General features: G+C 44.0%; 1 protein-coding gene across 1 annotated transcript in view; it reads left to right on the forward strand.

Annotated features, from left to right (window-relative positions):
* Nucleotides 1-14,918: 14,918 nt before the first annotated feature.
* grm7 (glutamate metabotropic receptor 7) overlaps nucleotides 14,919-16,484 on the forward strand; it is a 79,119-nt gene continuing 77,553 nt past the window's right edge. The window contains exon 1 of the mRNA XM_030119514.1: nucleotides 14,919-15,472. Within this exon, the coding sequence (XP_029975374.1) occupies nucleotides 14,969-15,472 (504 nt within the window). The 5' untranslated portion in view covers nucleotides 14,919-14,968. The remainder of the gene's footprint in view (nucleotides 15,473-16,484) is intronic.

The raw sequence follows: 16,484 nt of genomic DNA on the forward strand, positions 1-16,484 counted from the left end.
GATGATTTAAGTGCTTTTCTCTCAAACGCAGGGATGTTTCCTCATCCGTGAACCATCCTGCAGTGATTAGCCCTCTCGCTGTGAGAATGCTATATGTACAGTATATTAATATGAGTGTTTGCCCCGCGATGACTGCAGACCTGTTCGTTGTGTAACCAGATTATCAGCTGAGTCAAATAAACAATGGATGGATAGAGACGTATTACTTTGTCTCAAATAAAAGATGTGAATACCCTTGCAGTATTTTACAGCCCCACCGTCAATATGGGTTTCTGTATAATAATGTCAGGCCCATTAATTTTCCTGCAGCTTTATTCTCGGGTCCTTTTCTCTGCAGGACAAAAAAAAAAAAAAAAAAAAAAAAAAAGAAATCTGCGATTCTTCCACTGTAAAAAAGAAAGAAAGAAAAATCTGGCACACGGGCAGATCTGTGGTGATTAGAGCTTGTCTGAAGTGGCCACTTTAAAGATGTTAACAGGAGTAGGCAACTGAAGCCAACATAAAAACAACTAAAGTGGACCATCCACTCCAAGAGTAATGAAGGCTTCTACGTATTTTTAACCTGGAACAGTATTTCCTTGGTCCTTTTTGATCGAATTATCATCATTATTCACTATTTGCTGCTGATCTGTGTTCCGCATCATCCCACTCTCTGGTAATATAAGCTATTTTATAGAGTGCATCTATTATCTGTAATCTGATAAAGATTTCACAGCAGTGTATGGCGGCTCTCCTCCAGCCTCCTTTGTGTGCCATAAAGCTAAGACTCAGACAAGTGAGTCATGTTGGAAGTGACAGCAGATATTTATCACTGCCACTGTTTATGGTGCAGCCTGCATGAACACTTTTCCTTTTTTTTTTTTTTCTCCTTTCCCCCCTCCGTCCTGTCAATCTGCAGTCTAAGCAGGAGAGTTGAGCACTAATAAGACAGCTTCAGTGTTCATCTCGCTCACTTCCCTCCTCTCCTCTGTCAGATGAAGGAGAGATCTGAGCGCGTCCTGGAGAGCCTCCCCGGTGATTATGGGGTGGAAATAAAGCCGATTGCTTAAATAAGTAAGAACAACCACAGCCAGCTGGCTGGGAAGATGTGTAGCAGCGGTATAGTTCGCCCTGAGCGATGTTTTAATGTGTGAATATCAAAAACAGTTACAGATTTTGCATCATATACACAGACCAATGGGAATTGGGTTGTGGTGCATGCCGGGAAGTGCCGCTTTTCAAAATTAGGGCTTGCTCCCATATCAGTGTGCTTTTTTTTTTTTTTTCCTTCTGAAAACATGATGAATAATTAAATATTAAAGAGCGGGAGCAAGTAAAATGTCATCAATGCCCGAATTTCATTTATGCACTTTCCTGAAGTGAGAAAGAGAAACAAATATCTTCCTCATTCAGTTTGTTCTTGTTAAATCTTAAACATCACCACGTTTCCTTTTATCTTTGTTGCTTTCCTCCCGTCTGTAATCAGATTCTGTAAGCAGAGGCTCATGTGAGACGATGATGAATGATGTTTACCTGGTTTCTTCTCACAACGGCCTTTGAGCCAGCAAGTGTCCTTCCCCACACATTTGTGTGTGTGTGTGCGTGCGCGTATTTCATACGGCTTAATGAAACCCTGAAAGAAAGCAAGAAAAAAAAAAAAACGTTCACTGCGAAATGAACTGCACAGAAAATTACTGACCCTGAAGGGAATGAATTTCTATTTGCTTTTGGTCTCAGCCTGTGATCATGATATACCCACATCCCTGCAGCGGTGCTGTGATTGCTGAGGTCATCTCCTAATGGTTTGCTGTTTGCTTTCAGCGCACTTTCGATTCACTTGTATCACCTTGTAAACTTCGGCTCGCATGTTTTCTAAAAGCATCCCGGGAGAAGATGCGGAGCTGTTGTTGCTTTGCCGGAGTCCCTCGTGCGCCTCGTGTCTCCGAGGCCCTCATCAATTATGTCCTCCAGGCTCAATCTACCAACATATTTCCACTCGCAAATGAATGGAAATCTCTATTATTTAGCTGCTAATATGGCTTCTGATGGCCCCTGAAGTCTGACAGCGGGGTTTTGTGCTTGATGCTTTCCTGCACTCCGGATCAGCAACCACGTAAAAAGGGGCCGACGGTGGCCGCACCGGTCATTTTATCTGTTCTCCTCGTTTCCTGCTAGTTGCATTAGCCTGCCCGCTGGGCTTTCTTTTGGCACATTAAAACAGATTTGAGTTAATAATTGATGCTGCGATTTATGGACTCCAGCGCCTGAGGTTCAATTGTAAGCCTCCACTTAAAAGGAAAGCATGTCTCTCATTTCTGCCGTTGCCTCAGAGTGCCGCGATTTATAACTCCAGTTTGATGTTGTGCAATTTATTGTACTGGAGTCTTTTGAAGGAAAGAAGCAGGCGTATCATTTTTCATATAATGGTCATTTTGATGTGATTACGTTTGAGTTTTGGATTTCTCATTCACCCATCAACTCCACAAAGGAAAATATTGATCTATGCACCACGGGTAGTAAATCCACTGGTGTTTGTGCAGCGTGAGGCTCGTGGCCTTTCTTTGATTGAGAAATGTTGCCTGCAATTAATGCTCAGTATCAATACCAAGTTTTGACATAATGTGAAAAGATCCATAGGGACACAATCAATAATATGGCTTAACTGATCATACAGACTATGATGTATACGCAGCCATTAGGCTTGGCTTTAATTAAAATTCAACAAAGAGGCTGTCAGGAATTACACGACTCACAGTGTTTGGCTGAGACTGCTTTTCTTTCCACACAGATGTGGGAGTGGGAGTCATGTGTTGCAGCTGAATGTGTCATTTGTCAGATTTCAGCTGAATGTCGTCTCGGTGTGTTTCATGCGATGTCCTTCTGAGAGGAAAGTCGGACTTGCTTCGTTTTATCTGTCACAGTGAACGCTCTCCTCTCGCGCCGATTTCAGTTTGGTTTCTATGTGGAGTTAAGATGTTCTCCCTGTGCGTGCAGGAGGGGGTCTTCACCAGTTGTTCCAGTTATCTTCTAAATATATTAAGGTACTTTTTGTGCCTAGTTACTTGTCTATCTCTGTGTTTTACCCTGTGATGGATCAGCGACCGGCCCAGTGTGTATCCCGCCTTCACTTACACTCAGCCGGGCTCGGCTCCAGCCTGCTGTGGGCCCGACGTGGATGAAGTGGCATGAAATATTGATGGATGGATGAAATACAGTCTCTAGTACTCGAAAGCTAATGTCTTGAAAGAAACAAAAAAACACAACAATTTCTTGTCAAATCAAAGTACAAGTTCTTGCCTGTACTTTGATTTAGCGCACCCACCTCTTCAATAAAGGTCTTTCCTCGCTGTGTGACTCCAAAATACTATAATCTAATAACCTACAAGTTGGAAAGTTTGAGCTGGAGCAGTTAGCAAGCACAGCATCCCCAAGGGCCTTTTTAGTCTCATTTTGCCACTTTTCAGCCGCTGCCTTTTTTGAGACACATAAAAGCTTTAAAAACAGGAGCAGGTACTTACTGACAAACCATATTTCAGGCATCCAGCAAAAAAACTCCCTTCAAAAAAACCTTTAGACTTCAGGAAGAGGGGAACTGGAAGTGTAGAAATGCTGACTTATTTCCTGGTATTAGGGACTATTTTTCTGCAGCACTCGTTATTTACGGGCTCCTCGGGATGAAGCCTGGTTGAGACTTTATTTTCCGTCTTGCGTCAATGTGAGGACCGCATGTCAGAAACATAAACTAAATACCTGTTAATCTTCCACGGACGCTTGCTCATGTTTGGCTCTAATTAGAAATGATACACGGGAATACCTTAATGGAACCTGATAAACATGCTAAATACGAGCATTTCAGTGTTTTTCCAAGAGTATAGGAGCACGAAGCGCTGCGGCGGCGTACAGTCCTGCTGCAGCCAGCTGAGCGGTCACTCGCTCATGAATGGTACTTTAGCTTGTCGAGTGTTAACAATTTAGTTTTCTTAGTGATTGCACCTTGTCGATTCATATGCTTTTATGTAAATTCGGTTCACACTGAAGGTCAGTCAGCAACTTAATTCAGCAGCAATATTTTAGGAAAACACAACCCGGCGAGCAGAGGCAACATCAGATGATAATGTCACTTTTAAAGAGTCTTGAAGCAGGATGTTTTTTTTTTCTGTTATTATTGAATTTTTATTTTTTTTCTTCTACATCTGTCCTAAAAAACCTTTTGGATTTATCAATATATATATATATATATATATTTATAAAGGAAAGTATCAGTCATACATTCTTGGCATTTCACAGACTATAATTTCTTTGCCTTTTCAAATAAATTAATAAAGCGGTGGGAGATTCATTCCCGGCAGATAAGAATATAAAGCAGCGGGAAATGTTAAGAAATGCACCTGTTTTCAATCCTCAGAAAAGAGGGATTGCTAACCATTCCCAGCTCCATTTTAATTTCCTGTTTATTTCACTCTCTGAAGCTTTGGGAACTCTGAAAGGATTTAAATGCCCCTTCAGTCCCCATGTCTTTCTCCCATTGCCTTTGATTTATAGATTTGATTTTCAGCTTGAAAGCAGGAAGGGAGAAATTCCAAAAGGAGAAAAAACACCATCATGACACGGAGGAGCTTAAAGCGAGCTGAAAGGTGGGGGAAATAGAAAGGATATAAAACTCCCATTGCCAGCTCCACGGATGAAATATGAGGAATTGTCGGAAATCATGTAACAAAACGTGATATGCAGCAAATGAACTGGGCTTTATTCAATCCCAGAGCAGCCATAAGAAGCCCCATTCTGCTCCGTCTGTATTGTGCTGTGCCCTGTGTCGACAGGACTCACTTTCACTTGACACTGTCGGGCACCCATTAAATGTTACAATACACAATCATTCCCCCTCCAAACTCTGTAAACACGGCGCGCTCCCTGCTCCTCTCTTTCACTCTGAAATGTGATTCCTCAGCAGGAGATGGCACCCTGACTTTACCGTGACTCCTCTTATCTCCACGGCATATCTTAAACAAGCCGCGGCTAATGTGGCCCCGGTCGATGGCTCCGTATGAATTTATGAATTTCCTCACCTTTCCTCTTCCATGTGTGAGAGATCAGCTGGGATGCTAAACCGAGGGAACCCTGTGTGCCGACAGCGTGTCCCCCCCTCCAGGGAGGGAGCAGCTTTTTGTGACCCACGGTTCCAGCTGCAGTGTTCCTGCGGGACCACCGGGCCGTGGGGAGTCGAAAGGGAGACAGACCGAAGCTGAGAGACAGAGGAGGCGGGGGGACCTGGGGACCATGGAGGCTCTGAGCTCCCTGAACAGATAAACCCTGGGGATTACCGTCAGGCTGTCTCTCCTCGGGCTCGCACACGGTCAAAAAAAAAAAAAAAAAGGGAAACGGTTTAACTCGGACCTGTTTTAATTGTGTATGGCCTCCAGCTAAAGGAGGTGACATGAAGCGCACGGCCATAAGTGCCGAGCTAACCATACGGCTCTCAGACGTAAAGGTAGTGATTTATGATTCCGCCTTATGTGATCCTCCTGCACAATAAGTTGAAACGCCGTTAATTTCCGCTTAATGAGCGAGAGAGATTAATTCATGTGCGTGATGAATTGCACAGTTGCGAGCATTCAGACTAAGCAAATTCCTGCTTGAAATGCTTGTGTGTGCGTGTGCGTGTGTACCTTTGTGTACGCTTTTCAAACTCTGGTGAAGACTGCAGGGGCACTTATCTGAAATAAGTAGGCCTGCCCTCCACCGCAGTCCTCGCTCGCAGCTCCGTATGGTAATGAGCTGTATAAGATGAAGAAAATATGTTTTTTCTTTTTTTTTTTTTTTTTGCAACACAAACAGCACCACAGTTAATTCAAGGAGCAGAGGCATAATCCATTTTCACCGGTTTAATGACAGCAACACTTTTTTTCCCAACGTAAAGTTCATGTGAAAAATGGAACAATGAGCTCATTTGTGCAAAATTACATTTCTCAATTCAGGAAAATCAAGCAGCTCAAATTGAGACGTGTGCAATGCAAATATGAGGCACGTTATCTGTCTGTAGAGGACTGCGACCGGCTGCCAAAACATAAATTGAAATGAATAACGAACTGGGAGACTCGCCTGCCAAAGTGAAAGGCCGATGATGGGGTCATGACGTCCATCTGCAGTGTGTGCAGCGTGTTCATTAGCATGAAGATTGTCTTAATCCGCAAAAATTGTGCTGTTGAAACCAGCTGACATTTCACGGTTCTGCCTCTTGTTGAATTCAGAGAAAAGGAGAGCGAAGATTCAAAGTGCAGCTTTGCATTGTGTCAAACCACAAATGCATTGGGACCATTAATTCAGAGCCGCCGTATGTTCTTTAAAGAGCCCCTGCGCTGCTGGACAGTGTTTACAATGAAGAGGGAAATCAATTCCGAGCAAGAACAAGCCTTTGTTGAATACAAATGGTAATCATATATCAAAACGGCGTAACTGTACTCTTTGTACTGAGGAAATGTCCTGCTTTTCATCCCGGTGCAGGTTGCATCCCTCATTCTCTCCCTCTCTTTACACAGTTCTGTCAGGCTGGTTGTGAAAGAAAAAAAAAAAAAAACAAAACTAAGAAACCCTGGGAAAATAGACGAGGCGTTACGCCATAGCCGCCAGAAATGATAAATAATGATGCAGTGAAAATGATGTCAAGTAAATTTTATCTGCTCAGTAAGTCACAAAAAATGATTGACTATCGGCTGATTGTAATTCATGAGCTGCAGCTATCAGTTTCCTGTCAGTAGGCTATTGATTCTGAACAGCTTCGGAAATATTTGGTTTCAGAAACTCCAATCAGCATGCTGATTTCGAAATTGTAATGAGCTAATTATGAAGTATAATGTCATTAGAAATTATTCAACCGCTCACACAAATTAACTCTTTTGCCGACGGTGAAATGAGAAGGCCAGTGTCGAACATCGGTGTTCGGTAGCTGACTTTAAATTACAGCTTTCCTCAGTCCACACACTTTCTGCAAAATACATCAGAGAATACAGAAATCAAATGACTGCAGTCCAAGACGGGAGCCTTGGTGGCTTAACCCTTAAAGTCATGGAGCTTTTTTTTTTTTTCAAGTTGGTGGAAATTTTGAGAAAAACAGACACATTGCAGCTTTCTGTGGAGTTTTATTTTCAGTATGAATTTTCAATGTGGAATTTAGAAAGGGCGGTACAGAGCCCATGAAATGGAAAATAATAAAACCACTGGTGACTGCAGTTTATACCTTGTGTCTGTGCTTTTTATAGTTCATTTATTTTGTCAGTTCACTCTTTCTTGGAGTTTCATCCAGCTGAGGGTCAGAGGGAATTGAAGATGATCCCTATTGACTCTGGACGGAGGCGCAGGATAACCAGTGAGACAAACAACTGCACACACTCACAACTACAGGCAAATTAGATTCACCAATTAACCAGGAACATGTGTTTGGACTGCTGGAGGAAACCTCTCATCCAGAGAAAATCCACTCACACACAGGAGAAACATGCAAAGTCCACACAGAGAGCTCGCCACTGGACTCAAACCAGGAATTCTCTCATTGTGAGGCAGGAGCGTGAACCACTACACCACCCATATGTGAACATACCGAGCCAAGGTCTTTAAAATTGTGTATGTTTGTATTTCAATTGATCACGAAACATGGTTTGTTTAACAGTGTTTGGGTTTGTGAAATTTCAGATGAGTGTGAAGGGATTCATTTGGCCGTGTTAACTACTTTATGTGGAAAATCCTCTCCAAACATGATTCTGTTCCGGGAACTAAAATGAAGATTTTTGTCAGCTGGAAGAGGCTTGTAGCGACTCTCTCTTCCATCTGCTTCACAACAGCTGACTCTCAAAGTTTTCCAACAGACTGAAGCAAAGTCTTGTGGCCTCCATTCACGAAACCATCCATCTTCTTTTACCTGCTTTATCCAGAGCAGGGTCACGGATGGCTACAGCCTGTCGCTGCTAACCCAGACTACAGCCCGGGCAGATCGCCTGTCCATCGGAGGCTTAACAAGGAGAGACACACCATCACATACGCACGGTGCAAACTGCTGATGGGTGGGATATATATACCCATATACCCCCCTTCTGGTCAGTATATCCCCTCCTCTGCTGAATTTTGTGGATAGTGGTTAATGCCACCTGTAACATATTATATTTCATATTATCTGAATTACATCCTGACACTTATAATATGAAGTTGTGAAGCTTGAGTGTAAAATTAACATTATTTCTAGTTGGTGTTCTTTGTTTTTTGTCTGAATACCTTTCAACCCCCTCACATACCTATTTCAAAACACCCCTCTCTTTTTTTTTCTTATCACATATTGCACACTGCCCACACAGCAGTCACACATCGAGATACTTTATATGCACTAATTAATCCCACAAACGTGTCTTTGGATTTGTTGGAGGATGCTGAAGAGCACAAAGAAAATCCTTTCTGTCTCCTTTATTTGACAAACTCAGAGCGGCTGCTGGCAGGGTTAAAACCAGAAACCTTCTTGATGTGAGGTGACAGTGCGGACCGCTTCTCCACTGCGTCGTTGGGCTTTACAAGAGAGTTAAAACAGATATTAGCTAAAGGAGAATCTCCCTTTAGTTCTAAATTGCCTTTAAACTGCTGCCTGGACGTTATCTTGACCCTTGTAGCATCCAGTGGGACTTTGTTTTTCATTTCAAGGTTTAAATCAGTGAATTAATCAGTGCCATGGAAACTATCTGCTCTCCTGCTCTTCAGTAACCGGACAGAAAAGTGCATGAAGTACAGAGAAGCTACAGAGAAAATACGCTGATCACAGTATTTTTTAAATCATCCTTGCTGCTTGATTGCGGGACGATGTCCCAGCGGTGAGAAGACCAACAGACTGATACCTTTAATCCCGAACAACAACAACAACAGAACTTGTTTTCTTTACATTTCAGCTTTTCATGCGGACAAAAACAAATGAGATCTAATTGTGTGTTCGTCAGATTTAGAGGAGCTTTGGGACTTTGTTACCTTTGGACGGAATAAAAGTGACTGTTTCCAGACTTTATGTTTTGCTGAGATAGTTTCATGTTTCAGCTACAGAAACCAACAAAGGTATCGACTTTTTCCTGTCTTAACGAGTAAAAAGGTGATTTCAACGTGGCCTCTGCTTACTTATCAATATTGTTTGTATCATCCTCGATTCAGAGCTATCAGAGACTTATTGATTTCTTTGAAATTATCTTTCACCGCCATGTTTCTTGGCAAGTCTCCCCGTGTACAGTTGCAAATTGTTAATGAAAAGAATGAAAAGAGCATTTGCTGTGTGAGCGTGATCGATGATTTGAGCTAATGTGTATTTTTATTTATCTTTTTTTTTTTTTTTTTAATATTGTCCCCTTTTTCCCTTTGCGTATAAAGAGCATGGTAATGGATAGTCCGGTGAGCCGTCCTCCTCGCTCTGCTCTCTCACAGCCATGTCAGATCATCCCTGCTTACACACACAAACACACACCGAGAGGGATTCGGCGGGGCGGTGGATAAAATCTCCTCCCTCACACCGCGCCGAGAAGACACTTGAGATAAAATAATTCACAGTGGTCCAGGGCTGCTCAAAAGGTCGCCTAATTAACAGACACAAGGCGGGAGGCATTTGCTATCACAATCAAATTTGTGGCTAAAGTCCTCCTGGCTAACTAACACAGCTGCACCCACTTATCATGTGTGCCCGGTGGAGCGTGAAGTTAGCCATCAAAACAAAGACCCAGTCACCCTCTAATAGGGTCTCTGGAAAATTCCAGGACTGTTGGGTAGGAGGTCAGCCCCGTTGGGTCCATTACTGTCATATATAATTCCTCTAATCATTATCGTTACCCGAGCGGCTCCAATCAGGAGCAGGTACATGTCAAGTCCATAGGAAAGAGAACCAGCAGCAGCTCCGAGGTAATATTTTCTGACGTTTCTTTTTCCCACTTGAACTTCTTCGCTTGTCTCCACGGCCTCATCCCCACATAACTTATAATCCGAGTGGACTCTTTGTCATATAACCCATGCATTTCAAAGACATCCCGGAGAGGAAGAACCTCCTGTTACCAGGCTACCCTCTGCAGTTATGTATTCCAGTGGTCACTTGTGCATTATCTATCTATCTTTCACATTTCAGAGTGTGAATGGGTACTGAGCTCACAGCAGCAGCTTTACAGAGACATAATTAGAAGGGAGAAGGTATGACAGATGGATTACAATCGTAATTGAGAGTGTGGAGAGTCTATCGTGCTAGCTGCAGTGCACCTGCTTTGTCTCTGGCATAAACAGCAGAAGAGGTAAGAATTTGTCTTCCCTTCACAAGCGTGCCCATGGAATTACAAAATGCTTCTTTTTTCCTCCTCAGACACGATTCTGCTTCCAGATAAAGAAAAGCTGAGATGGCTGATTTTATTATTCCAAAGCAGATGGTACAACATGAGACAAGGGGGCCCAGCGGCTCGCTGACCTTCATGTTGCTAATCTAACATTGCCCCTACATTGATCTAACATTAACACTTCACCTCTTGCAGAATATGCATGACTCCAAACAGGCTGGTGGCCTGCGCGGCTTCGAACAAATCACCTCGACACGCAATTACCTCCTGCTCCAAAGTTATTTCCTTACTGTGGATACACCCACCCTTTCATTTAAGTCTGGGAATTAAACAGGTTTCCAGGTTAATTAATTTGACAGACAGAGCCCATTGTGCCCAGTGTCAGCCCAAAAGGAAACCTTATTGCCTCTTGTCCTGCGGGTTGACTTTTTATTGTTGGCTGATGTGCCGTTCTTTCAAGGAGCTCACGGAGCCAGCCCTGTAATTGACTTGAGGAAGACCGCATCGAGTAGACATGTTATTGAATGCTTGAAACAAAAGGTCTGGCTCTTTCATAGGAGGCCATCATTTATCTGGCAGGGTGCCTTTAAATGCCGCACACCGCTGGCATGTTGGAAATATAGCTGTATTCGGTCGTTCGGTCTGCCTGATATTTAAAGGTAAACGTCTGGCCGGGTGCGTCCCCCACTCCTCCCGCTTCCTGCTTCGTCACATGATGAGATCGAGAGGGAATTTCACCGACTGGGCGTGCGCACGCGTGACTCCGTATCGCCGCGAAAGCGAGGGAGGAGACGGAGAGGAGACGGAAACCAAAGTGTAATCTCCGTCTGAATCACACCGCCTCCCTGGGGGAAAGGCCCCTCTTCCTGGGGTTAGTCAGTGAATTAAATCACGGTGAGGGCCCCATTTTTCAAAAGTAACCTTTCCGTTGACAGTGTAAGTGGGAGTCAGCCTCTCACTGCAGAGTCCGAGAAGTGGAATTAGTGTTGTGCGTTGCGACACCAGTCTCTCAGGGTGTCATTTGTTGGGGGCTGTTGCTGCATTTTTCCAGGCCTGCCTGTCTGTCTCAGTGCGCTCACAGCGGAGGTGGCCATCTGCCTCCCTCTCCTCTCACGTCCCTGATTTCTCTCCTCAGCAGTCTCTTTCCCAGCAGTTCCCTCACACTTTTCAATGTATTTTTAGAGCATCTCATGAATTCTGGCCCCAGTGTACTGTGTGTGCGCCCGAAACCACATTATCATGCTTTGGGTTGGATATGCACGATTTGCCTGTTGAAAGATATTCATGTACTCAGTGTGGCTAATGGAGATAAATACAGTACATGGCAGGATTAGGCTTGAATTAATCTCTATTCAACTTAATTAATTAGAAATTTGTCCATCCAAGCCTGTAATGTCAATAGGACAAGTTTCAATTAGAGCTGCATCGCCTTTTCTAATCTTTTAATTGAACAGAAACTAATGAAATGAACATGTTAATAAAATGGAATTCTGTGGCTCACAATCATTTTTACGATAAAACCACTTTCTGAGGCTGTTTTCATTCAGTGATCAAGTAGCTCAGATAACTAATAAAGTAAGTCCCTGTTGTTTCCTGTTTGGCTTTTCCCAGGTTACTTCTTCAAACAGCTGCAGTGCTGCGAACGTGATTGTTAATGCGGCAAAAACCAATCTGGAAGGAAGGGTTTTATCAAGCTCTGCTGAGACAAAGCTTTGCACATCAAACCGAAAATCCAACAGTAGAGAAGGTTAAAGTTCAGGTGATCTAAAGACATTGTAGAGTTGCCACTCACTTCACATTCTCATACAAGTTTAAACAGACTGAGGAAAATCACACTTTGTCGCAAAGAAATAGCATTGTGTTTGTTTTCAGTGGTTGTATTAGCTGCTCTGCCTATTTTGTGCCAGTGCTCAATCATAGAGGGCATAAAGCTTTTCAGAAATAGGTGCTCTGAATCTGCCATTGAATGAAATGTTGCAACATTTAGCTTAAAACAGTGCTGCAGTTGTTTCTGGTGTTTATTTGTTGGCGTGACGCATTGTTCCCATAAATTAGGTCAAAACTTCCACTAACAACGCAACGGCGGCATAATGGAGAAGATGAAACAAGTGCAGGATGAATTCAACGACAACAAACTTGTTTCAGATCTGCATCTGATGTGCGCTCTGAAAGGATAAATTGCTGCATAATTTGTTCAATATCGATCCTATTTGGGGAGAAGCTGTGTGGGAAAAATAGCTAAGCGACACAACAATTTTTTTTAAGACATTAAACATACAGTACATATGATTTTTCTGATAGGACGGTTAATTTAAGCCATCTATACATCCACACTGTAAGGGCTGTGGTCCTCAAACAAATCCTAGTATACTATGAGAATGAAGACAGGCTACAGCCTGGATTACTAACTACTAACTAACTACTAACTAACCAGCAGGTCTCATGGTGGTTTAAAACAGGCTCACATTCCCTATTAGTGAAAAAGGGATACACAACCACACTCACAATCATGCAAACATACAAGTGAAGGCCTGTACTTTCATGAGTTTGGACTGTGGCAGGAAAGTAGAGCACATACAAAAACAACAAAAACAAAAACAAAAACAAAAACAAAAACAAAAACAAAAACAACAATTTCTCTGCAGAAAAAGACTCTCAAGGCCAGACTCAAACCAAGGACTTTCCCTTAATATGGCTGTAGTTCTAACAACTCCACAATGCAGACCATGTCCTTGATCACATGAGCAGACTCTGTAACAGCAGAGTTAATTTGAAAAATTCTGACTCTGAATGTTTTCTATTTCGTCTTTGTTGGTGCAGTTTCACAGTGCTGGTTGTTGTAGAAATGGTCAGTTTCTAAGGATACATGAAAATTATGGTTTTCTCCTCATGAATAATGTATTCACACAGAGCTCAGCTGGCAGCTTTTCTCACACTGAAACCCACCAAACATGTACTCATTAGCACACCGACAATGATCATTGTTCCTTTATTGAATATGAGCTTTAGTTTGCGTTACAAGCAAAAACCACCTTCTTAATTAATGCCTCAAATTGCCAAGTGAGTCCCTGGTTAATGCAAGCCCAGGAATACAAATGATCATAATCTGCCTGTTTGTAAAAGTACCATCTGTGCAATTAAATAGTTTGGTGATGATGGCGTCTTGCTTGTGAGATGTGAGGACTCCTTGCTCCTAAAGGTGTGTGTGTGTGTGTGTGTGTGTGTGTGTGTGTGTGTGTGTGTGTGTGTGTGTGTGTGTGTGTGTGTGACTGTGTGGGTGTGTGTGTGTCTTCTGAAGATGGGTTGCCTGGGAGACCAGCCTGGACCCCTCCAAACGACTGCGCTCTGCCCCCTCCCTCACCTCTCTCTGGTTTTAAAGGTGCATCATTAATCAATCCAAAACTATTTCAGGAAAGGGTGAAAAAAAAAATAGAGGCTCTTCATTCCTGCAGCTCCTCTGTGTTTGCATAATTCCACAAATCTGTTTCATGGGCGACTCTGCCACCGTCACAAGCAAAAGGAAAAAAAAAAAAAGAAAAAAATGGGGGGACACGTCCTAGACTTTCTTTTTTCTCTGCTCGTGTTTGAGGGGGATAAAGGAGGGAGGAGACAGAGATGATCGTGTTGAGACGCAGCGCGCTGAGAGGCACTCAGAGGAACAATCGGTCTTTTACTATTCGCGTCTGTAAATGCATTTGTTGCTCTTGTTTACCTTCTCCCGAGTCTCCGGATGGAGTGATAACTTCCTGGAAGCCTCGCCGTGAAGTGCTGCTGATCTCTTTCCTCCGTCGCACCAGCTGAATGACGTCTGGCTCGGGAAAAAAAGGGGGCTGAAACTCGGCGCGCACACAGTGAATCCTCGCTGTGACTCATTCATTTTGTATAAATGCGACCGGTTGCGGAGGGAGAGAAAGAGCTGGGGATTTAATTAGCTGGGTTTTCTCGGCGCTCTGCTTAGTGGTCGCACATTTGCGTCCACGCTAATCGTCTTTTTTTTCCCCGTCCTTTTTTTTTTTTTTTTTACATCCTCTTTGGAGACTGTGGAGATGATTTGCACCCCTGGGAGACAGACAGCGAGCCGTCCCCGCGCTCCCCCGGAGTTTTTCTGGACACGAAGAATGTCCCCCACTTCTGCGGGTCCTAACATCTGAGATTTCCGAGAGGAGAGCTCGTCCCTGTGATTTGCTGCATGTTTCTTGGTCGGTGATTGCGGCGGGCTGTGAAGATATGCCAGTTCTCAGCAGCGGCTTCATTGTTTCCTCTCGCGCTTTGGATTGAGCTCTAAATGGACACAATTAGGCCAGTTCATCTGCGGCGGGTGTTCGTCTTCTTCCACTAATATTGTCTGACAAATGGATGTAGCCTCCCTTTTTTTTTCCCAGGGAGCTGAATTACCGTCGGGGGCTTCACTATTCAACAAGCTGCACCGCTCACTCCTGGCTGCAAAACGATGGGCGCAGTTTCCCTGATCCTTCTGCTGCGTCTCGCTTCTCCAGCCCCGCTTGTTGAATCTGCTCCCTGCTGACAGGAATGGGTTCGTTTTAAACTCACTTTGTCTTTTTTATTTTTTGTTTTCCTTTATTTATTTGTTCATAATTTTTTTTTTTTTTTGTAACGCCATCTGCGGATTGCACGCTCCAATCCTTCCTTGAAACTTGACCATGGCTCGTCCCGGTGTGCGCGTAAAGCTGAGCTCTGCGTGGAGGCTGCTCTGGCTCATGAGGACTGTGGTAGATTTCGCGCTGCCCCAGGAGACGTATGCGCCCCATTCAATACGGACAGAGGGACACCTGACCCTCGGCGGACTCTTCCCGGTGCACGCCAGAGGTGTCGACGGCACGCCGTGCGGGGATCTGAAAAAGGAGAACGGCATCCAGCGGCTCGAGGCCATGATGTACGCGCTGGACCAGATCAACCAGGACGAGCAACTCTTGCCCAACATCACCTTAGGCGCTCGGGTGCTGGACACTTGTTCGAGGGATACGTACGCGCTGGAGCAGTCGTTAACTTTCGTGCAAGCCCTGATCACGAAGGACACCTCCGACGTGCGGTGCACGAACGGGGAGCCACCGGTGTTTGTCAAGCCTGAAAAAGTGGTGGGAGTCATCGGAGCCTCGGCGAGTTCGGTATCGATCATGGTTGCCAACATCCTACGCCTCTTTCAGGCAAGTGCTCGAGTCGTGTGCGCGTGAGTTTGTGCCTTTCGAAATCGGCACGACCGTGTCTCTTGTGTTTTTTACCTGCAGCTCGTCAAAGCTCCCGTAAGAGCCAGCAATCTGCCTGAGGGAAGAGGGAAAGTGTTGCGCCTCCTCATTGCTACCCACCCAGTGTCAGGAAGCAGGCGCAAGGGGCTGCAAAAGTAATGAGGAGAGGGAGGGAAAAAAAAAGAAGAGAGGGAAAAAAAAGAGAGAGAAAAAACCTGCCTCCCATTCATTATTAGCAGCATGAATCTCCTTCCAGACGATGGAATTAGATTTCATGTGTGGCGTGTTTCCCCCTCTGCTCACTCAGACTTCTCTCCATCTTAAGTCACGCAGCATAAAAGAAAGATGAAATGAGTTTTGGTGTTTTTGTTTTTTGTTTTTTTTTTTTTTTTCCAATCCACTACACTATGTGGATGAGACAGCTCAGTGTGCTGTTGCTTGTCCCCGGTGGTGCTGAAAGAACAGCTCCCGTCTGTTCCAGTCTCACTCCGGAGTCTGGATGAGTGGGCACTGACAGCCTGACACAATCACACCCAAACCCAACAGCCCCCTCCTGAGAATAACAGGCCTGTTCCATGTGATTGCACATGATTATATGAGCCTCTTGTATGGTCGAACTGCGGGCGTTTTTCATGAATTGTTTTGAACCTGAAAGCCTTGAGTTATGGTCCAGTTGGCTCGCCTTGATCTACAGGGGGGCCCCCTCTGCAAAATCAGCTTGTTTCGAACTCTTTGTAACCTAATCGAGCCTCATGACTGCAAGTAAATCAAATCAATTTGCACTCCTTATTTCGAAATGTGCTAACTTGGGGTTATAGGAACACTTTTCTGGTCGTGCTGGCTGTGAGTCAACTGATACTGTTGGCCCACTGCTGGTGGTGCAGTGCAATAGACAGCACAGGGCACCAATACAGCAGATTAATTATTTAAAACACATCTCCATAGCAAAATATCTAATGACTTGAAACACTGC

Source organism: Salarias fasciatus, chromosome 20 (assembly GCF_902148845.1).
Source record: "Salarias fasciatus chromosome 20, fSalaFa1.1, whole genome shotgun sequence".
In the NCBI taxonomy this organism is placed as follows: Eukaryota; Metazoa; Chordata; class Actinopteri; order Blenniiformes; family Blenniidae; genus Salarias; species Salarias fasciatus.